Source organism: Vanacampus margaritifer, chromosome 16 (genome assembly GCF_051991255.1).
Source record: "Vanacampus margaritifer isolate UIUO_Vmar chromosome 16, RoL_Vmar_1.0, whole genome shotgun sequence".
NCBI classification, from domain to species: domain Eukaryota; kingdom Metazoa; phylum Chordata; class Actinopteri; order Syngnathiformes; family Syngnathidae; genus Vanacampus; species Vanacampus margaritifer.
Genome location: NC_135447.1, coordinates 2,120,716 through 2,136,553, shown reverse-complemented (window position 1 = coordinate 2,136,553; position 15,838 = coordinate 2,120,716). Strand labels below are relative to the sequence as shown.

At 41.9% G+C, this 15,838-nt stretch overlaps 2 protein-coding genes across 2 annotated transcripts; one reads left to right on the top strand and one right to left on the bottom strand.

Moving 5' to 3' along the window:
• The first annotated feature begins 98 nt into the window (after nt 1-98).
• Nucleotides 99-7,721, top strand: bckdk (branched chain ketoacid dehydrogenase kinase). The gene is made up of 11 exons (XM_077546257.1): nt 99-520; nt 2,158-2,226; nt 2,318-2,428; nt 3,512-3,559; nt 4,420-4,539; nt 4,609-4,707; nt 4,781-4,854; nt 5,034-5,162; nt 6,559-6,648; nt 6,740-6,895; nt 6,963-7,721. Exons 1-11 carry the CDS (start codon nt 281-283, stop codon nt 7,105-7,107), a joined length of 1,281 nt encoding a protein of 426 aa, XP_077402383.1. The 5' UTR covers nt 99-280; the 3' UTR covers nt 7,108-7,721.
• A 1,062-nt stretch (nt 7,722-8,783) lies between these two features.
• On the bottom strand, nt 8,784-15,298 carry orai2 (ORAI calcium release-activated calcium modulator 2). Its single transcript, XM_077546258.1, has 3 exons — nt 14,982-15,298; nt 13,539-13,809; nt 8,784-11,834 (listed from the first exon to the last, which is right to left on the bottom strand). Exons 2-3 carry the CDS (start codon nt 13,788-13,790, stop codon nt 11,289-11,291), a joined length of 798 nt encoding a protein of 265 aa, XP_077402384.1. The 5' UTR covers nt 13,791-13,809; nt 14,982-15,298; the 3' UTR covers nt 8,784-11,288.
• Nucleotides 15,299-15,838: the final 540 nt, after the last annotated feature.

Sequence of the window (15,838 nt, the reverse complement as noted above, 5' to 3'; positions counted from 1 at the left end):
TGTTTGCGTGGGCATGCGTGGGGACGCAAGCGCCGCCCTCAACGTCATGATTGGCCCGCTGATTGGCTGCGCTGTCTCCTAGTAAATCCTGCCCCCCTCTTGCAATCATACTCGAGTCTGGTACTTGCCGTCCTTGCACTTGTACCTCCTCGGTCGGTGGTCGGGTTAGTAACCGACGCGTACGTGCCTTTGTGCACGGTAGCCGCCGCGACCCCCCTGATGGCCTCGTAGCTGGCTGGGCCGAACTACCCGTACCGGCCGCTCGGGACTCGCCGCGGAGATGCTGAGCGGTGCCGCCTGCCGGGCCAGGCCGAGGCTGGGCAGCCTCTTCGTCGCGCCCGCTTCCACAATGGCACCACAACTACCAGCACCACTAGCCTCACCGTTGATGTCAAAGGCAGGCGGCCGGCGAATGAGGTCCACGTCGTCCCTGCAGGGCTTTTCCGAACTGGCCCGAGAGCGCTCCAAGACGGTGACGTCGTTTTACAACCAGTCGGCCATTGACGTCTCTGCGGAGAAGGTGAGGATGTTGTTATGTGTGTTTGTGTTTTGTCAAGCTAGTCACGGTAGCAAAGCTAGTGGCTAGCTAGGAGTCAGCTGCGTTCACTGACGGTCATTTTTTACGACCTTTTCTTCCTGTGTAGTTAACACAAGTTGATATAACTGTTGAATAAAACACGTTAAACAATCATTTACACCTGTCAAATCTGTTATCACCGAATAATGATTATCATCTTTTGGTGAATAATGACGTCGATATTTCAATTTATTGTGAAATGGTGGCGGCGGGGCTAACGTTTTAACACCTCACGCTTAGCCACCCACATTCAACGACATAACACTTTTTCGGTAAATGTGCTTTTTAGGCTATTTTTATATTTAAAGACCCTTTGGCGACTCGTATTTTTTTGGTCAAAAAAGTCGGACACTCACATGGGGATGGAACACACGGGTGACATTCAGCGTGGCGGATTTTAGCATTCGGGCCCTGAACGCAGCAGGATGTTTTTCTGCTTCTTCCCACGAGGAGTTTTCGATTTCCATCTTTTGTCCCACTAAACAACAACTTGCTCACCATGTTTTCTCTCTCTTTAACCGTGAAACGACTACTTTCTAGTTAAAACTTGTTCGACTGAACTCTACCTTTTTTGATAGCTAAGACCCAAAAGTAGTTGAATAAAAGACAAAAACTAATGTTTTTGTCCAAATGAAACTCTCCAACTCACTGCAACATCAAGACTTTTTATATCACACACAGTTTTGGCACAAAAACAGCATAAAGTTGAGTCGGGTGATTAAATAGGTGACACAAGATGGTGGCAAAACACTCATTTTTGTATACATAAAACTTCTCAACTTACATCAACACAGTTCCTTGATACCAAGATGCCACGAAATGACAGAAAAGCATTATTTTTGTGAACTGAAACTCCAGTTTACGTGAGTGTAATTCCTTGGTGGCAAAGCACAACTTTTAGTAAGCAAAGTGAAGCTCCTCAATTCACATAAACATCATTGTAAGTTAATAACTATTTATGTCCATGGCACCAAAGTCATGCTTTTATTGCTTTGGCACGAGTAAAAAGCGGTGAAGTGAAGTTTTTCCAATGAATGATGGCAACAAAAAAAACAAAAAAAATCTGTGAATATAACAAAGAAATGTTTATCATCCTGACCATGTTTTTTTGCCGCACTTACCAGCAGACATGGCCAATGTTCAAGTAAAGCTTAATGTTTCACCGAATGATGTTTTAAAGTCCTCACATCGAATGTTCAGAATCCGCAACGTTTGATTAACTTAAAAAAAAAAAAAGAGTCTGACTTGAACTTTCCGCATTTTGTGTACATTCATCTTGTTTACAAGTTGCAAGCTAGTTCAATCGTCGAGTGCCGGAGCAGCTCGACGACGCACGCGAGTTCTACAGGGAAAAGAAAAACAACTTTTATGTTTGCTGCACTGGAGCCAGAACTTCCAGATGTGCATAAATCAACAGCAGCATCTCAGTGCTCACATTTTTGTCTCCGTGCTGGAGCAAAATAGATAACAGACGTGATTGCTTTTAACTTCAAATCAATTCCATGTGCAGCTTATTTTTTCCCCTCTTGTTGTTGAAAATCCTCTCGCGTGCTCAAATGTTGACTGGATTTGTCTTGCAGGCCTCGGTGCGACTCACCTTAGCCACTTTGCTGTACGCCGGCAAGTCGCCCGACGGGCATCACATCCTGGTAAATACTGCAGCTGGTTCGACGCGCACGCATTTGGGGGGGGGGGGGGGGGGGCGCTTCCCTCTCAAAACGGTTTTGTCTGATTTCCCAGAGCAGCGCCAAGTACCTGCACAAGGAGCTCCCCGTGCGCATCGCCCACCGCATCAAGGGCTTCCGCAGCCTGCCCTTCATCGTCGGATGTAATCCAACCATCCTGCAAGTGGTGAGGGAACGCAAACGCACGCATGCACGCGTCTGTTTTTTTTTTTTTTTTTTTGTGTCAACATAGTATTTGTTGTATGTATTTATTGATATTATATTCGTATTTAGTCACCAACTATTTGTTAACACCTGCTAGGGCTAGTCAACTATAAAATAAAATATCAATCATTATTCATTTGGTCATAATTTTTGGGTACAAAACATTTTTTGAATAAGATGAATCAATTTATTTTAAGTTCCTTTTGGACCAAATAAAATGCATTGAATTAGTCATAAAAAAAGGTACAAATACATACATTTAAAAACTCAAAATTAGCATTAATAATCTTTTATTTTAGTTAATTAATTAATTATGCCAATTTTGTAATTGTCGAGTGTAAGTAATAATTGAATTTTGCGCAGCCCTTCAAAGTAAAAGCCAAATTGGTCTCAAAAGTGGGCGAAAACCTTCGAGGCATTCGTTTGTAGGATTTTGAGTGCAAATATGCAAACAATAATTTTGAACAATAACACTAATGTCATGTCACTAACTCCGCCAATATCATTCAAATGAATACTTTAAAAAAAAAAATGCAATTTTCAAACGGCAAAGGCTGGATTTGGACAAAAATATAGATTTGTTTGAATTATTGTTCAATTGATATTTCCTGAAATAAATCAAATGCAACTTCTTGTTCACGCTTGTCACCAAAGTTTTGTTGTTTGGTGTCGTGTTTATCCGACGAGCAAACTCAAAAGATGTTGAATTTTTTCGTTTTTTTTTTCCTCCACACGTTCCACGCCGAGTCGCTGATGATTCGTGTGTGAGGACAATAAACCAATCAAATGTGGTTTGTGAGGACAAATAGTTTCCCCCTCGCAAGCAACGCGTGGCCTCTTTTCTTTTTTTTCCCCGATGACCTTTCCCCCACATTCTTTCTTCCCTCCAAACACTCCTCAGCGGCCTCGCAAAAACAAAACCGACGTTGTCCACTCCACAAGCGACTTACTTATTGGATATGATTTGTTCCAGGGTGACCTCGCCCGAACTTTCGTAGCGTGCGAGTGACACAATGTGTTGAAAACTTTCTTTCTCCTCTCGCAGCACGAACTCTACATCAGAGCTTACCACATGCTCAGCGACTTTTCTCCTGTGAGTAGCACGCACGCACGCACGCACGCACGCACGCACACATATGTATGCATGACTGTAAAAGCACAGAGGGGGGGGGGGGGGGGGGGGGGGTCAGGTCAAGTTCACGTTCCTCATTGGGATCCGACACGTTTTCCGCTTGGGCTCGTAGTTGTGAAATATCCTTACACGGGCGGGCGTGTCCGTTTGTTTTGCCGTCCCGCTCTTGTTTGTACAAGCGTGATATTGTGGATTCTCGGGCTCCTTCAACACCATATAAACAAATGATGGATTTTAAAGGCAATAAAGAAATTGTTGTTGTCAGGCAGGATTTTTTTGAGGCTGATGTTGATCATGATATTTGGCAAAATAAAATTTATTAATTGGACGATTAACAAAAAAAACAACAAAAAAAAATATATAGATTTGATTTCATATTATTTTGTCCTTAAATATTTGCTTAGGTTTACACCAGAGAGAAAAATATCTGAAGATATCTGCTAATAATAAAAAAAAATAAAATAAAAATAAAATAAGCAAATTAATAATCCACCGTGCCCACTCCCCCCCCCCCCCCACAAATTGATACTGCTGGTCAATCCCCGCGTAGTTCTGTTAACCAACATAAAGTTTTGAAAACGGCAAATCAAGTCTACTGGACATATACTGCGAAATCTTGTAGCTCCGCCCACTCCCCCCTCACTCCACGGGATACATGCAGACATCCATAGCTGGTCCTTAGTCATCATTTTTTCGGTCTTGTATTTATTAATACATTAATTTCATTTAAATTTTTTGAAATATGAGGAATGAATCTAAAAAGTTGTCAAGTTGCCGTCTTTTGCCGATCATTTGCGTGAGCCGCCGCACGTCCGTTTCAGATCAAAGACCAGGACGTGGAGTCCGGCTTCTGCAAGCTGGTGCAGCAGCTGCTGGACGACCACAAGGACGTGGTCACCATGTTGGCGCAGGGATTCCGCGAGTGTCGCAAGCACGTCCAAGTGAGAGCGACAAACGCCGACATTTTGATGGTTCAGTGGTCATCTTTTCCTCGTGTGTTGTGATTCCAGGACGAGACCATCCTGCGAAGTTTCCTGGACACCACATTGTGCTCTCGTCTGGGAATCCGAATGTTGGCCACGCACCATCTCGCCCTGCATGAAGAAAATGTGCGTCCGCGCTCTGTCCGTCCGCCAGATTTTTCAAAAAAAAAAAAAAAATCCTCCCCTGTTGTGCCCGCAGGCCGATTTTGTGGGCATCATCTGCAGACGTTTGTCCCCCAAGAAGATCATTGAAAAGTGGGTGGACTTTGCCAGGTGAGTTGCTCTGATTGGCTGCTGGTTTTTTGATGGACAGCCTGGCAGATCATTGTGTTTGTTTTCCACCCAAAGATCAACTTTGCGCGGGTTATCGCTCGTGTCAGCGTATCGCTTTGACCCGGGTCCGCCCCTTTGGCGTGTTTAACGAAGAGCAAACGGCGTCCGTCATGTTGCAGGCGTCTGTGCGAGCACCAGTACGGCAACTCTCCCAGGGTTCGCATCAACGGCCACGTGGCGGCGCGCTTCCCGTTCATCCCGCTGCCGCTTGACTACATCCTGCCCGAGCTGCTCAAGAACGCCATGAGGTACGCCTTTGCAAGTTCCATTCCACTTTTATTTGCCGGCTCGTTTGAATGATGCAAGCAGTCTTGTTTGTTTTTTTGGTAACCAATGAAGTTAAAACAACTCCAGATGTTTTCCTTCTGCCGATGAGCAAATTGACCACCATGTATAGTAAAGAGTTTTTTTTTATTATTATTATTAAACAACCATGTATAATAAGGCGCTTATTTTTATTTTTATATAAGGCTTTTTTTTTTAATGACCAGGCGTAAAGTAAAGTATTCGCGGATTTGCAGCGCTCATTTTTTTTGCGAGGTCAGTAGATTAATATTCATACATTTTCCTAGTAAACAAACACTCTAATAACAGATGTCGAATTGCGTGTTTCAAATCACATTAACGAGCCAGATAGTTGGCGTCCACTCCAACTGTTTAGTTTTAAAATGCACCTTCTTGAAAACTATGAAGTTTAATAAAGGGGGGGGGGGGGGGATTTCGTCTTTGTGCTTGGACTTTTTCCACCCTGGATCCGGAGTCATATTCATGAAATGACTGCATTAGCTTGCCGCTACGATGCTAGTAAACGAAAGTAACGTAACCTCATGACAGCGTTTCAATATAGGACGGGGCTGTGTCAAAATAAGTCAGTTAGCATGATAAACAAGTTTGACCTTTGCATTACGGGGTATATTGCCCCCCCCCCCCCCCCCCGCAGAGACATTGACTACATAATGATTATAGGTCGACTATGACTATAAAGCGTTTTTTTTAATGACCATGTATATAGTAAGGCTTTTTTTTGTTAAAACTACCATGTATAAAAATAAAAAAAAAACAATTTTTTTTTAGTAAGGCCTTTTTTTTTAATGAGTAAGGCCTTTTTTTTATGACTATTAGGAGTTTTTATTTTTATTTTAAATGACCAGGCGTTTTTTTTATTTTTATTTTTAATTATTATTCATTAGACCATGTATAGTAAGGGGGAGTTAAATGTTGTTTTTTTTAAACGACCATGTATATATAGTAAGGCTTTTTTTTTTTTTTTCTTTTTTACAACCATGTATAGTAAAGTGTTTTTTTTTACGACCATGTATATAGTAAGGCGTTTTTTTTTTTAAACTACCATCAATAGTAACAATACAATATATATTCTTTATCCTAGTTAAAATAGGACAGTTTTTATTTAAGAGTAAACTTTTATTTATGTATATATTTTTGTTTTTATTTACATTCATATTATTATTTTGTATTTCATTTTTGAATTACTTATTTGGTTTTATTTGTAATGGTCAAATGATACCCAATGAGTGTTAAAAAAAGTGTGTGTGTGTGTGTGTGTGTGTGTGTGTGTGTGTGTGTGCGTGTGTGTGTGTGTGTGTGTGTGTGTGTGTGTGTGTGTGTGTGTGTGTGTGCGGTCAGGGCTACCATGGAGAGCCACCTGGACACGCCATACAACGTCCCCGACGTGGTGGTCACCATCGCCAACAATGACACTGACTTTGTCATCAGGTGGGTCACCTCTCGCCACGCAGGACCGCCTTCCGCTCACCCCTTTCATCTACAAGAGAGGAAAAAAAAAATAATAATTTCCTGTACGCAGGATTTCGGACCGCGGCGGCGGCATCCCGCACGGGATCCTCGACAAGGTGATGGATTACCACTTCAGCACGGCCGAGGAGAGCGCGCAGGACCCGCGCATGAACAACCTGTTCAACAACATCACCAACAGCGGAAACCAATCGGGACCCATGCACGGGTAGGCGGCCCTTGGCCCCGCCTTCTCTGCAAGAAGGCACAAAGCAGATGATTGCGTGCGTTTTCAGGTTTGGTTTCGGTCTGCCGACGTCGCGGGCGTACGCCGAGTACCTGGGCGGCTCGCTGTCCATCCAGTCCATGCAGGGCATCGGCACCGACGTCTACCTGCGTCTGCGCCACATCGATGGCAAGGGCGAAAGCTTCCGGGTGTGACTCCTCCTCCTCTTCTTTTCTTCATTTTTAGCCACTTTCTCTCTTTTTTTTGTTTGTTTTTGCCTTAGACTGATTATAAGCTATGTTAGCTCTCAAGTTGGACTTGACTCGTGCTTTGGTTTTTTGTGTAGCCTGTTTTTTTAGATTAGTTTATTGGGAAAAACTGTGCATGACGGCAAAAAAAAAAAGTTACTGGAAATGAAGACACTCCAGGAAAGAAAGAAAGAAAGAAAGATGAAGGATCAACAGGTGCCATAAAAGAATAACTCATTTTTTTGATGCGTTGATTTTACTTTTTTTAGAGGGTTTCCTCTTTTGGCCTCTTCAACCGCGATGTTCCTCACTTTGTTGTTCATTGCCTTTGGTCGCTTTCCGTACTGTACTTTGACTTTTTTTTTTTTGTTGCTACATTAGCATAGCACACCACAGTATTTTTGTCTTGTCATTTTTGGTTTTGTTTTAAGGATCAAGATTTTTGTCGTACAAGAATGCGTCAGCATCGACACCAGTTGCTTCTGAGCGACGTCTCACTATGTTGCTGTCCAACAAAAGTGCATGTATCCACATTTTTTTTTCATGTGCATCAGCTAAAAAAAAATAAATTCTGAAATGATTTTTGTGCATGTGTCCCTATGACGGCCTATTAGGACCACGTATAAGTTTTTTTTTTCTTGCGGGGGACTTTTTTCCAGACTTTATAAAGCTGCATTTTGCGATCTTTTTTTTCTTCTTGGAATATTGCTCCCCCTCTAAAAATAGATGTTTATTAGTGGCCCTAAGTTGAATGTCACACATAAAATCAGATTTTGTGTATCTCTAAATTTTTCATGCATTTATCGCCAAGTTAATGCATCCGCAAATGCAACATTTTTTATAGGGGCAAATAACATTGCATGCCTTCCATAATTTTGCCCCAAATAAAACAGCTAAATGCTTTTCTGGTGCATACAAATATGATTATTTGTTTTCCAATAGTCATCAGTTAAATGTCTGTTCATGTTCATTTTGGGGGGAAAAAATTCAAATTTTTGCTTTATTCATTGTCCTTAATCCCCAATTTTGCCATGAACAAGCCAAATGCTGCATTTGCATAAACATGATTATTTTTGGCTAACGATTCGCCTTAGTGACGTTTAACTTCCAATGAAAGTGAAAGATGGATTTTGATGAGTTCTGGTGGGAAATCTTTGACATTCAGTTGAGGCTTTTGGCTAATTTTGCAGCAAAGTGGGCGTATCTATATTGTTTTAAGTGACGGCGCTGGCGGAAGACAATTTTTATGCTTACTAACACGATCTTGCGTGTAAAGTAGTTAAGCGTGCCTGTGAATAATTGAGACGCTGAAAGCGAGTGCGCCATCTGCTGGTTGAAAGAAGAAACACCAGCTGACTGAAACAAACATTTTGAAGTGCGTTCATTTACGCCGTTTTTAAACCTCACTCATCTTTTGCTCCGAAACTCAAACTCAGGAATTAGAAACTTGTGTCAATATTTTTGGAGGTGACTGTATGTTAAATGACTTCGCTCAAAAAAACAACTGATGTTTAATTAAGCCGTTTGCGCTCAATATTAGCATAGGAGACATTCAGCGTGTTGCCTTGAGGCGGAAAACAAAGTCAATACGAAACGCGAGCCACGTTTGTAGTCGCGCGCGAGAACAAAAGGTGCGCCACAAAAAGAGGAGGCGGCGGCCATTTAATTCAAAGCACGTCAAACGAAAGAAGTGGAACATGTTGAAAAGGAGACATGAACATGGAATGTGATATTACAAACAAAAGTCCGTAAAATGACAAATGACATTCAGACGCTGGAGGGAGGTCTCGGGTTTCATTTTTATGACATAAAATCACGTTGACCCTTTTTGCAATCGAGCGATTGTAAACAGGACAGTGTTGATCACAGTGACACGTTCAGAAGTCAAAGGTGCATTTCAAAACCTCAAAAAATGGCTAGCTGACTTTTCGTACAACTTCGCACAAGAGCGTGTTCGTTGTTCGTCCACTGGCCGACTAACTTTGCTCTGATTTGCTGATTAAGCGAAACGTGCGCATCCCACACAGGAATGAACGTTTGCAACACAAGCGAATGTTAATTCGATTTCACATCACGTTTCGTTCAAGGTTGCCGGGTTTTATAAACGGGTTCAAAACAGTCTTGATCAGCCTTTACTGTTGATAATAATACATTAAGACTTGGGGGGGGGGGGGGGGTAGTGTAAATGACCAAATTTGGCTTAAGACTTTCAGTGTAGACATCACATGACGAATAACACATTAGGCTTGGGTAGCAGTTACATGCAAAAATACAGGAAAAAAAAAACCGTAACATTTTAACACGCGCAACAGGTCACGTTACTAGGAACAGCAGCATAATCCAACCAATTCCAGCTCAGATCTATTGATTGACCCAGACAGCTCGGCAACCATTTTGAAATAATTGGGACATGTTATCAAGTGGAGGTAACTTTATGCGGAAATGTAACAAACGTGACAACATACCTCAATTAATCGCCAGGTTCGTTTTAACACACGCCCTCAAGAGGATTATAAAAAAAAAAAAAAAAAAGAAGCTGGACCACTAGGTATCAGTAATGAACTTTCCTGTGACATCAAAAGAAGCAATCACAAGATATTAGTAAATTAATTTAAATAAGACATTACCATGCAATTTAACATCGCTATCCAATGAACACTATTTTTTTTGTTAGTTACTTTTTTCATCACAATTTTGCGATGGATGCTTTTCATTGGAGAGCAACAAGATCGATAATGCAAATAAAAAACATAACATTTGGAAATAGGTGTTGCCAGTCTCTTTGAACCTGAATGAAGTTTACGTAACTGTTTGTGGCTTCCCCCCAAAAAAAAGGAAGAACCGTAGTATGACAATTTACTTTGTTTGTTTTTAACCCCCAACCACGAGGGGCAGGGTGGGGAGAACCCATCTTTGGTTTCTTTGTAACGAAAACAACAAACAAGCGTCTCCATGTCGGGGCTTATTCATCTTAGTGAAGGCAGTGTTCCAAATGACGTGACCTGTGAGTGCAAACAACAAAACACGCCGTCCACTGAAAAGCACATCAGGTTTTTTTCCCTATCACATTAATTTTTATCTGAAACATGAAAAAAAACAAAAACATTTTTGATGTTGACTAACCCACTGTCGGTGAGTTTCGGGAACCCGTTTACATTTCTTATGAAAAGAAAATGAATACAAAGATTTTTTTTTTTTTTTTTAAGATGGTGCATCAGAAGACATTTAATATGTGCTGGTCAATGGACTCGTTTATCCCGATTCAGACTTGAGCCCAGATTTCTAGCAGACAATGGCTGAAATACCAAACGTATTAAACGCGGCACAAGAGTTGAAATCACAAACGGAGACGCGTGCTTTTCATTGGACGGCAACGAAAGGCAGAGCGGACTGCATGGGTGAGGCTTTTGCGTTCATGTGAAACCGTGGCAACAACAACATGGCACATTGTAGCCCTTTTTTTTTTTTTTCTGTAAAAACATTCAACATGACTCACGGCGCAGACAAAATGGACGCCAAAACATTCATTTGATATCTAGCTTAATTAAGGTCCATGTACTGGTAGAAAAAGTTTCCCGTAAGACGGCGGGTCGGTCGACAGTCTGCTGAATCGAGTGAGGACAAAGACAGAAAACGAGTATTGAACGCAAGCTGCAAAATGAACGCTTAAGACACAAAATGAATGCCGGAGGCACGAAAGCTTACAGTAAGTTGATGTTGAAGAAGAATAAATAGTGGAGAAGAGAGTACGCGTATAGAGTCGAATGGCTATAGTGCAAACGGACACTTAAAAAAAAAAAATGTGGACGCCGTTAGCACAGAAAGGACACTTGACAAAATGGTAGTGATGGGAAAATGAAGCTTCATGAAGCACTTGCAATACTTTTTGACTCCTCAAGATGGCACTCATGATTTAAAGATGCAATGCAAATGTATTCAATTTATATTGCACTTGCCTTTATTTTTAAACCAAGAGCACCATCTAGAGGAGTCAAAAAGTATCGCAAATGCTTCATGAAGCTTCATTTTGCCATCACTACAAAATGGCCGCCTGAAGCGGGCAGTAAGTTGGCGTTTTGGAATAAATAGCAGTGGGTGACGTGAGAAGGAAGCTGGTGTGCGATGTTTGCGATTGGGCCCCGCGTCCGTCACACCACCTGCAGCGCCCTCTCGTGGCCGTCCAGCTGCACTTTGATCTTGTGCAGCTCCTCGATCTCCTGGTGGTGGCGCTCCGTCTTGTGGCGTACCAGCGAGCGGTAGAAATGGACGGTGAACACCATGAAGATGACGCCCACGGGCACCATGATGATGGTGGCCGCCAGCGCCGCCAGCCAGCCGCTGTCCTGCGTGGCCGGCGTGGCGGCAGCAGCGGCGCCGGCGCCTCCCGAGTCGACGGGCAGGAACTTGATCCAGCAGAGGAGCACCACCTCGGCCAGGAAGAGCATGATGCCCAGCGCGGTGGAGAAGCCCCACGCCAGCTCGATGTAGTGATGCATGCGCTCGTGCGGCGACTCGCTGACCGAGTTGAGGTTGTGGATGTTGCTGACCGCCTCCACGTTGGGCAGGATGCACGTGCTGATGAGCAGCGCAAACAGGTGCACGGCCACCAGCACGGTGGTGCACACGCTGAACGCCACCAGCAGCGCGCGCGGGTAATTGTACTGCATCTCCAGCTCCACCTCCACCATGGCCACCTCGCACCGCAACACACAAAGTCAAACTTTTGAAGGGCTTTTCTTTTTGGGGGCACAATTCGATTGGCTGCTTGCAGAATTGAGTAAACAAGCCACCTCTTTCTAGTTAATTGCCCCCCCCCCCCCCCGCGCGCTGAGGGGAGGGGTGAGCAGTTACGCATGGAGGAGGGAGGGAGCAAGACGAAGGCGCCACAGCAAACGTGGGGTGCTTTTTTGCTGGGATTAAAGGGATACTTGACTCACCGAGCCATTTTCAGCATTAAAAAGTTCATATTTCGTCCAGAATTAATTTGATAACTTCATTATTTTCATGCACAATTAATAGCTTTAAAAAGTAATTTTTACACTTGCCGTCGACTGAAGATGTCACCACCTGCGCTGAGGAAGTCGGTAATGCCCAATCATGGCTCAGTTTGCTGACCAAACCCATCAAACAGTTGAGGCATGATTGGTCGCTACCTATTCCCTCAGCACAGGTGACGTCATCTTCAGTCGACGGCAAGTGGAAAAATGACTTTTTAAAAGGTATTAATTGTGCATGTAAATAATGAAGTTATCAAATTAATTCTGGACCAAATTTACAGCTGAAAATGGCTCCATGAGTCACAAGTACCCCCTTTTAATGTGCATTGACCTGAAAAGCAAAAACAAAATGGTGCCAGCAGGTACCAGTGCCCACAGGCCTGAGACTGTTCTAAAAAACAAAAGAAGCTCACTAGTGATAGGACATTGTGACTAGAGCTGTCAAAAGTAATTGATTAATCAACAAGTAATCGATTATCAAATTAAGCGACTATTTTTTAATTTAAAATTGTCTAAATCCTCAGATTTTCAGCATATCAACAGTATTTTTTTTATTGATTTCTGTATCATTCATGAAAGAAGACTGATTATCTTCTGTGTTCAATCAAAATGAGAAATTTGCAAACACCTGCCCCCCCCACACTATACAAATCAGAAGCACGAAATAAACACCAATCACTGGTTAATAAACAGTAATCGGGGAAAACATGTTTTTGTAATACATTTCAATGCAAAATTCAAATGAATCCGATTAGTCGATTGAATAATTGATTAATCTATTCTAAAAATATTCGATAGTGACAGCACTAATTGTGACTTACTAAGAAGAATTAAAACACAAGAATATTGTTAACACTTATTTATTTGCACATTTCTTCTGCGCCAAATATTCTATTTAAAACTAAAATTGTGTTCAATTGGAAATAAAAAAAATGCTGTTTTTATTTACCCAAATATATACACATTTTAAAAAGGTCATTTCAGAGCTTTAATTGTAATACTGTGACACCGCCACATTTTTGCTCAAGCTTACCACACCGTTTTTTGTTTTGTTTTTAAAGATTCAAGTATTTCAAGTTATAAATGGAGTTGAAATGTGTTTGCAGGCTATTTAGAAGGCACACTTGTTCAGCACTTTTTTTTTTTCTTCTTGTTACCGCACATGATAACATGACGGTGAACATTAGACAGTAGGGATCAAATTATGTCATTTAATTATATTCCAAATTAAGAATTTAGTAGACAGTTTTTGCCAAGTTTTAGGGATCCAGCCAAAACACAAATAGCGAAACGCAATAAATAGCAGGCAACGTTGCAAATGCAAAATATGCGGGGGGGGGGCTTTATCTCGTTACAAAGTCTCGTTTGGGGATATCTGAAATAAAATCGAAGGAAACTGACCATTGCGAAGCCGGAGAGCAGCGCCGAGGTCCTGCTGGAGGCCTTCAGCTTGGCCCTGCTCAGGTAGAGCTTCCTCCAGGAGAGGGCCTGCACCGAATGGTGGTTGGAGCTGACCAGTTCCAGGTAGCTACGCCGCACCCAGTCCCTGTAGTCCATGCCGCCGCCCCCGCCCCCGCCGACGCCGCCATCCGGGGCCCGCTCTGACATGCCCGGGGCCGGCGAGCCCGTGGGCACGTTGAGCTCTCTGCTCATACTGCCTGATTGGGATACCCTTCAACAGAAGAACATTGGAAAACATTAACGCCATATCCAAGTACTTTTAATATTATTTAAGTTAACTTGTGGGTTCTACTATCGGGACCTTTTACTGTAAAACTAAGGTCCATATAAAGGTTGCTCTCAAACTTTTAATTCCAACCAAAGAAAAATACTGTGCTCATCATGATATATATTTAACCTTATTTTAATCCACTGTAACATTATGCACAATTTAAACATTAACACTGCACTTAGATGTTGGAAAATATATATTTTTAAAACTACTTAAATAATGATTTCATTTGAATGTTTAGAAAAGAAATGTCAAATAACAAACGTGACCAAACATGTTTAAAAACAAACAGTACTTGAGATAAGCTTAAATGCAAACAAATGTATTTATACAGAAGAATTTGTACGTCAGCAGCGACTTATTAATATTTAAGGCATAGTAATTTGTGTTTTTCATACAAATATTTACTGTAATTATGACTTCACCATTACGTCAGAGTAGTTTTCGTAGACTCAGCAGAAATTCGGGTTACGGCGTCGTAAATAGAGGACAGCGCGTATTTCCATTCCTATGAGAAAAACGTTTTAATAATACGACACATTTGTAAGAATGTGTCGAACAAAGGAGCAAACTCGCCATTACAGTGGCATGTAAACCAGCTGAACAAACCTGAATGTTCAAGTTAAAAAAAAATAACCCACGTCAAGAATGCTAACAGCGTCCTCACTGGCTGCATTAAATAACAATTCATTAGCTATTGAATGAAATCACCGACAGCCAGTGGCACGTATTATGATGCTGATGATGATTCTTCACCGAAGAATATCCCATTTGTTGAGGTTTTTCGCCGTCCGTTGACTACATTTTGTCAGCAGCCCGGCATGCGAGCGGATATTTTAAACTCTGCTAAATCAAAAGTGGGATCCGTTTACACACTTTAGCTAACGTCAGACTCTTTTACTCAGAAGAATTTCAAACATGTTGTGACACGTTTCGACGCGAAAACGTTGCATTTGAACAGATTCTGAGTTTTTGGTTTAGCTTAAAAAAAAACACAAGCAAAAGTTGAGACGAATCTCCAAGACTTTGTTAGCTAGCCAAGTTATTTAGCTAGCGACTTAATCGAATTTCCCCGAATGGTAGACGGTGACATGTGATTTTAGTGGACTCACCTGCGCGTCCAAGTGGGTGACAAGACAGTAGAATATCGAGACGCGTCCACGCTGTACACTCCCAAAACACTCCTCTTCGTTTAGAAACGCAGCGGGAACAGGTTTCATTTACAGTTGCTTGCCGTGTTTTCTACTTCCGCCACGACACGTAGTCCGAGTCCAGTCGGCATCAAGTTTTATTTAACTTTCAATGTGACTATTTTGTAGACAGTTAAATAGTATTTCAAATGTACTCACACGTAAAGACTTAATTTGTGTGCCGCGTTTTAGCTTTCATCGTTCGTCGCTAATATAGCGTAGTCTCAGCGACATTTCCGGCTAGGCGTGCCTTCAAAATAAAAGCGCAGCTGCTGTAGTCATGGACTGAAAAGACGGATCATTTACGACAGAACCACTTTTTTTTTTTAAGGAGATTTAACTACAGGGCAGTGACAAAAAAAATACTTTCACAATTACTTCCTCTGAATACTTGTTCTTAAAGACTTTGTGGTTTTGCTCATATTTGGGCATTTAGCCAAATACAATGATTTTGGATTAAAATTATATTGTAAAATCAGTGGCTCATCTTTCGTTCACACTGAGCTGTCATCTCAGTTTCATACAAGTTGGATCCTGACGGTATCATCTACAGTACTATAGGTTACCTGTATATGGGAATTATTCACAGCACTTTACTGCTTAGCTAGTGAGTGTTGCAGAATTGTAGCTACTGTGATGCTTCTATCTGTTATTTACAAGTAGGAAGCATCTCTATTTATGGCTTTGGATGTTTTTGTGGGAGACCAAAATCCCCCCTCTGCATTGCTCCAATGATGAACAGCATGTTGGACAGCTGCCAACATCCCAGCCATCATGCA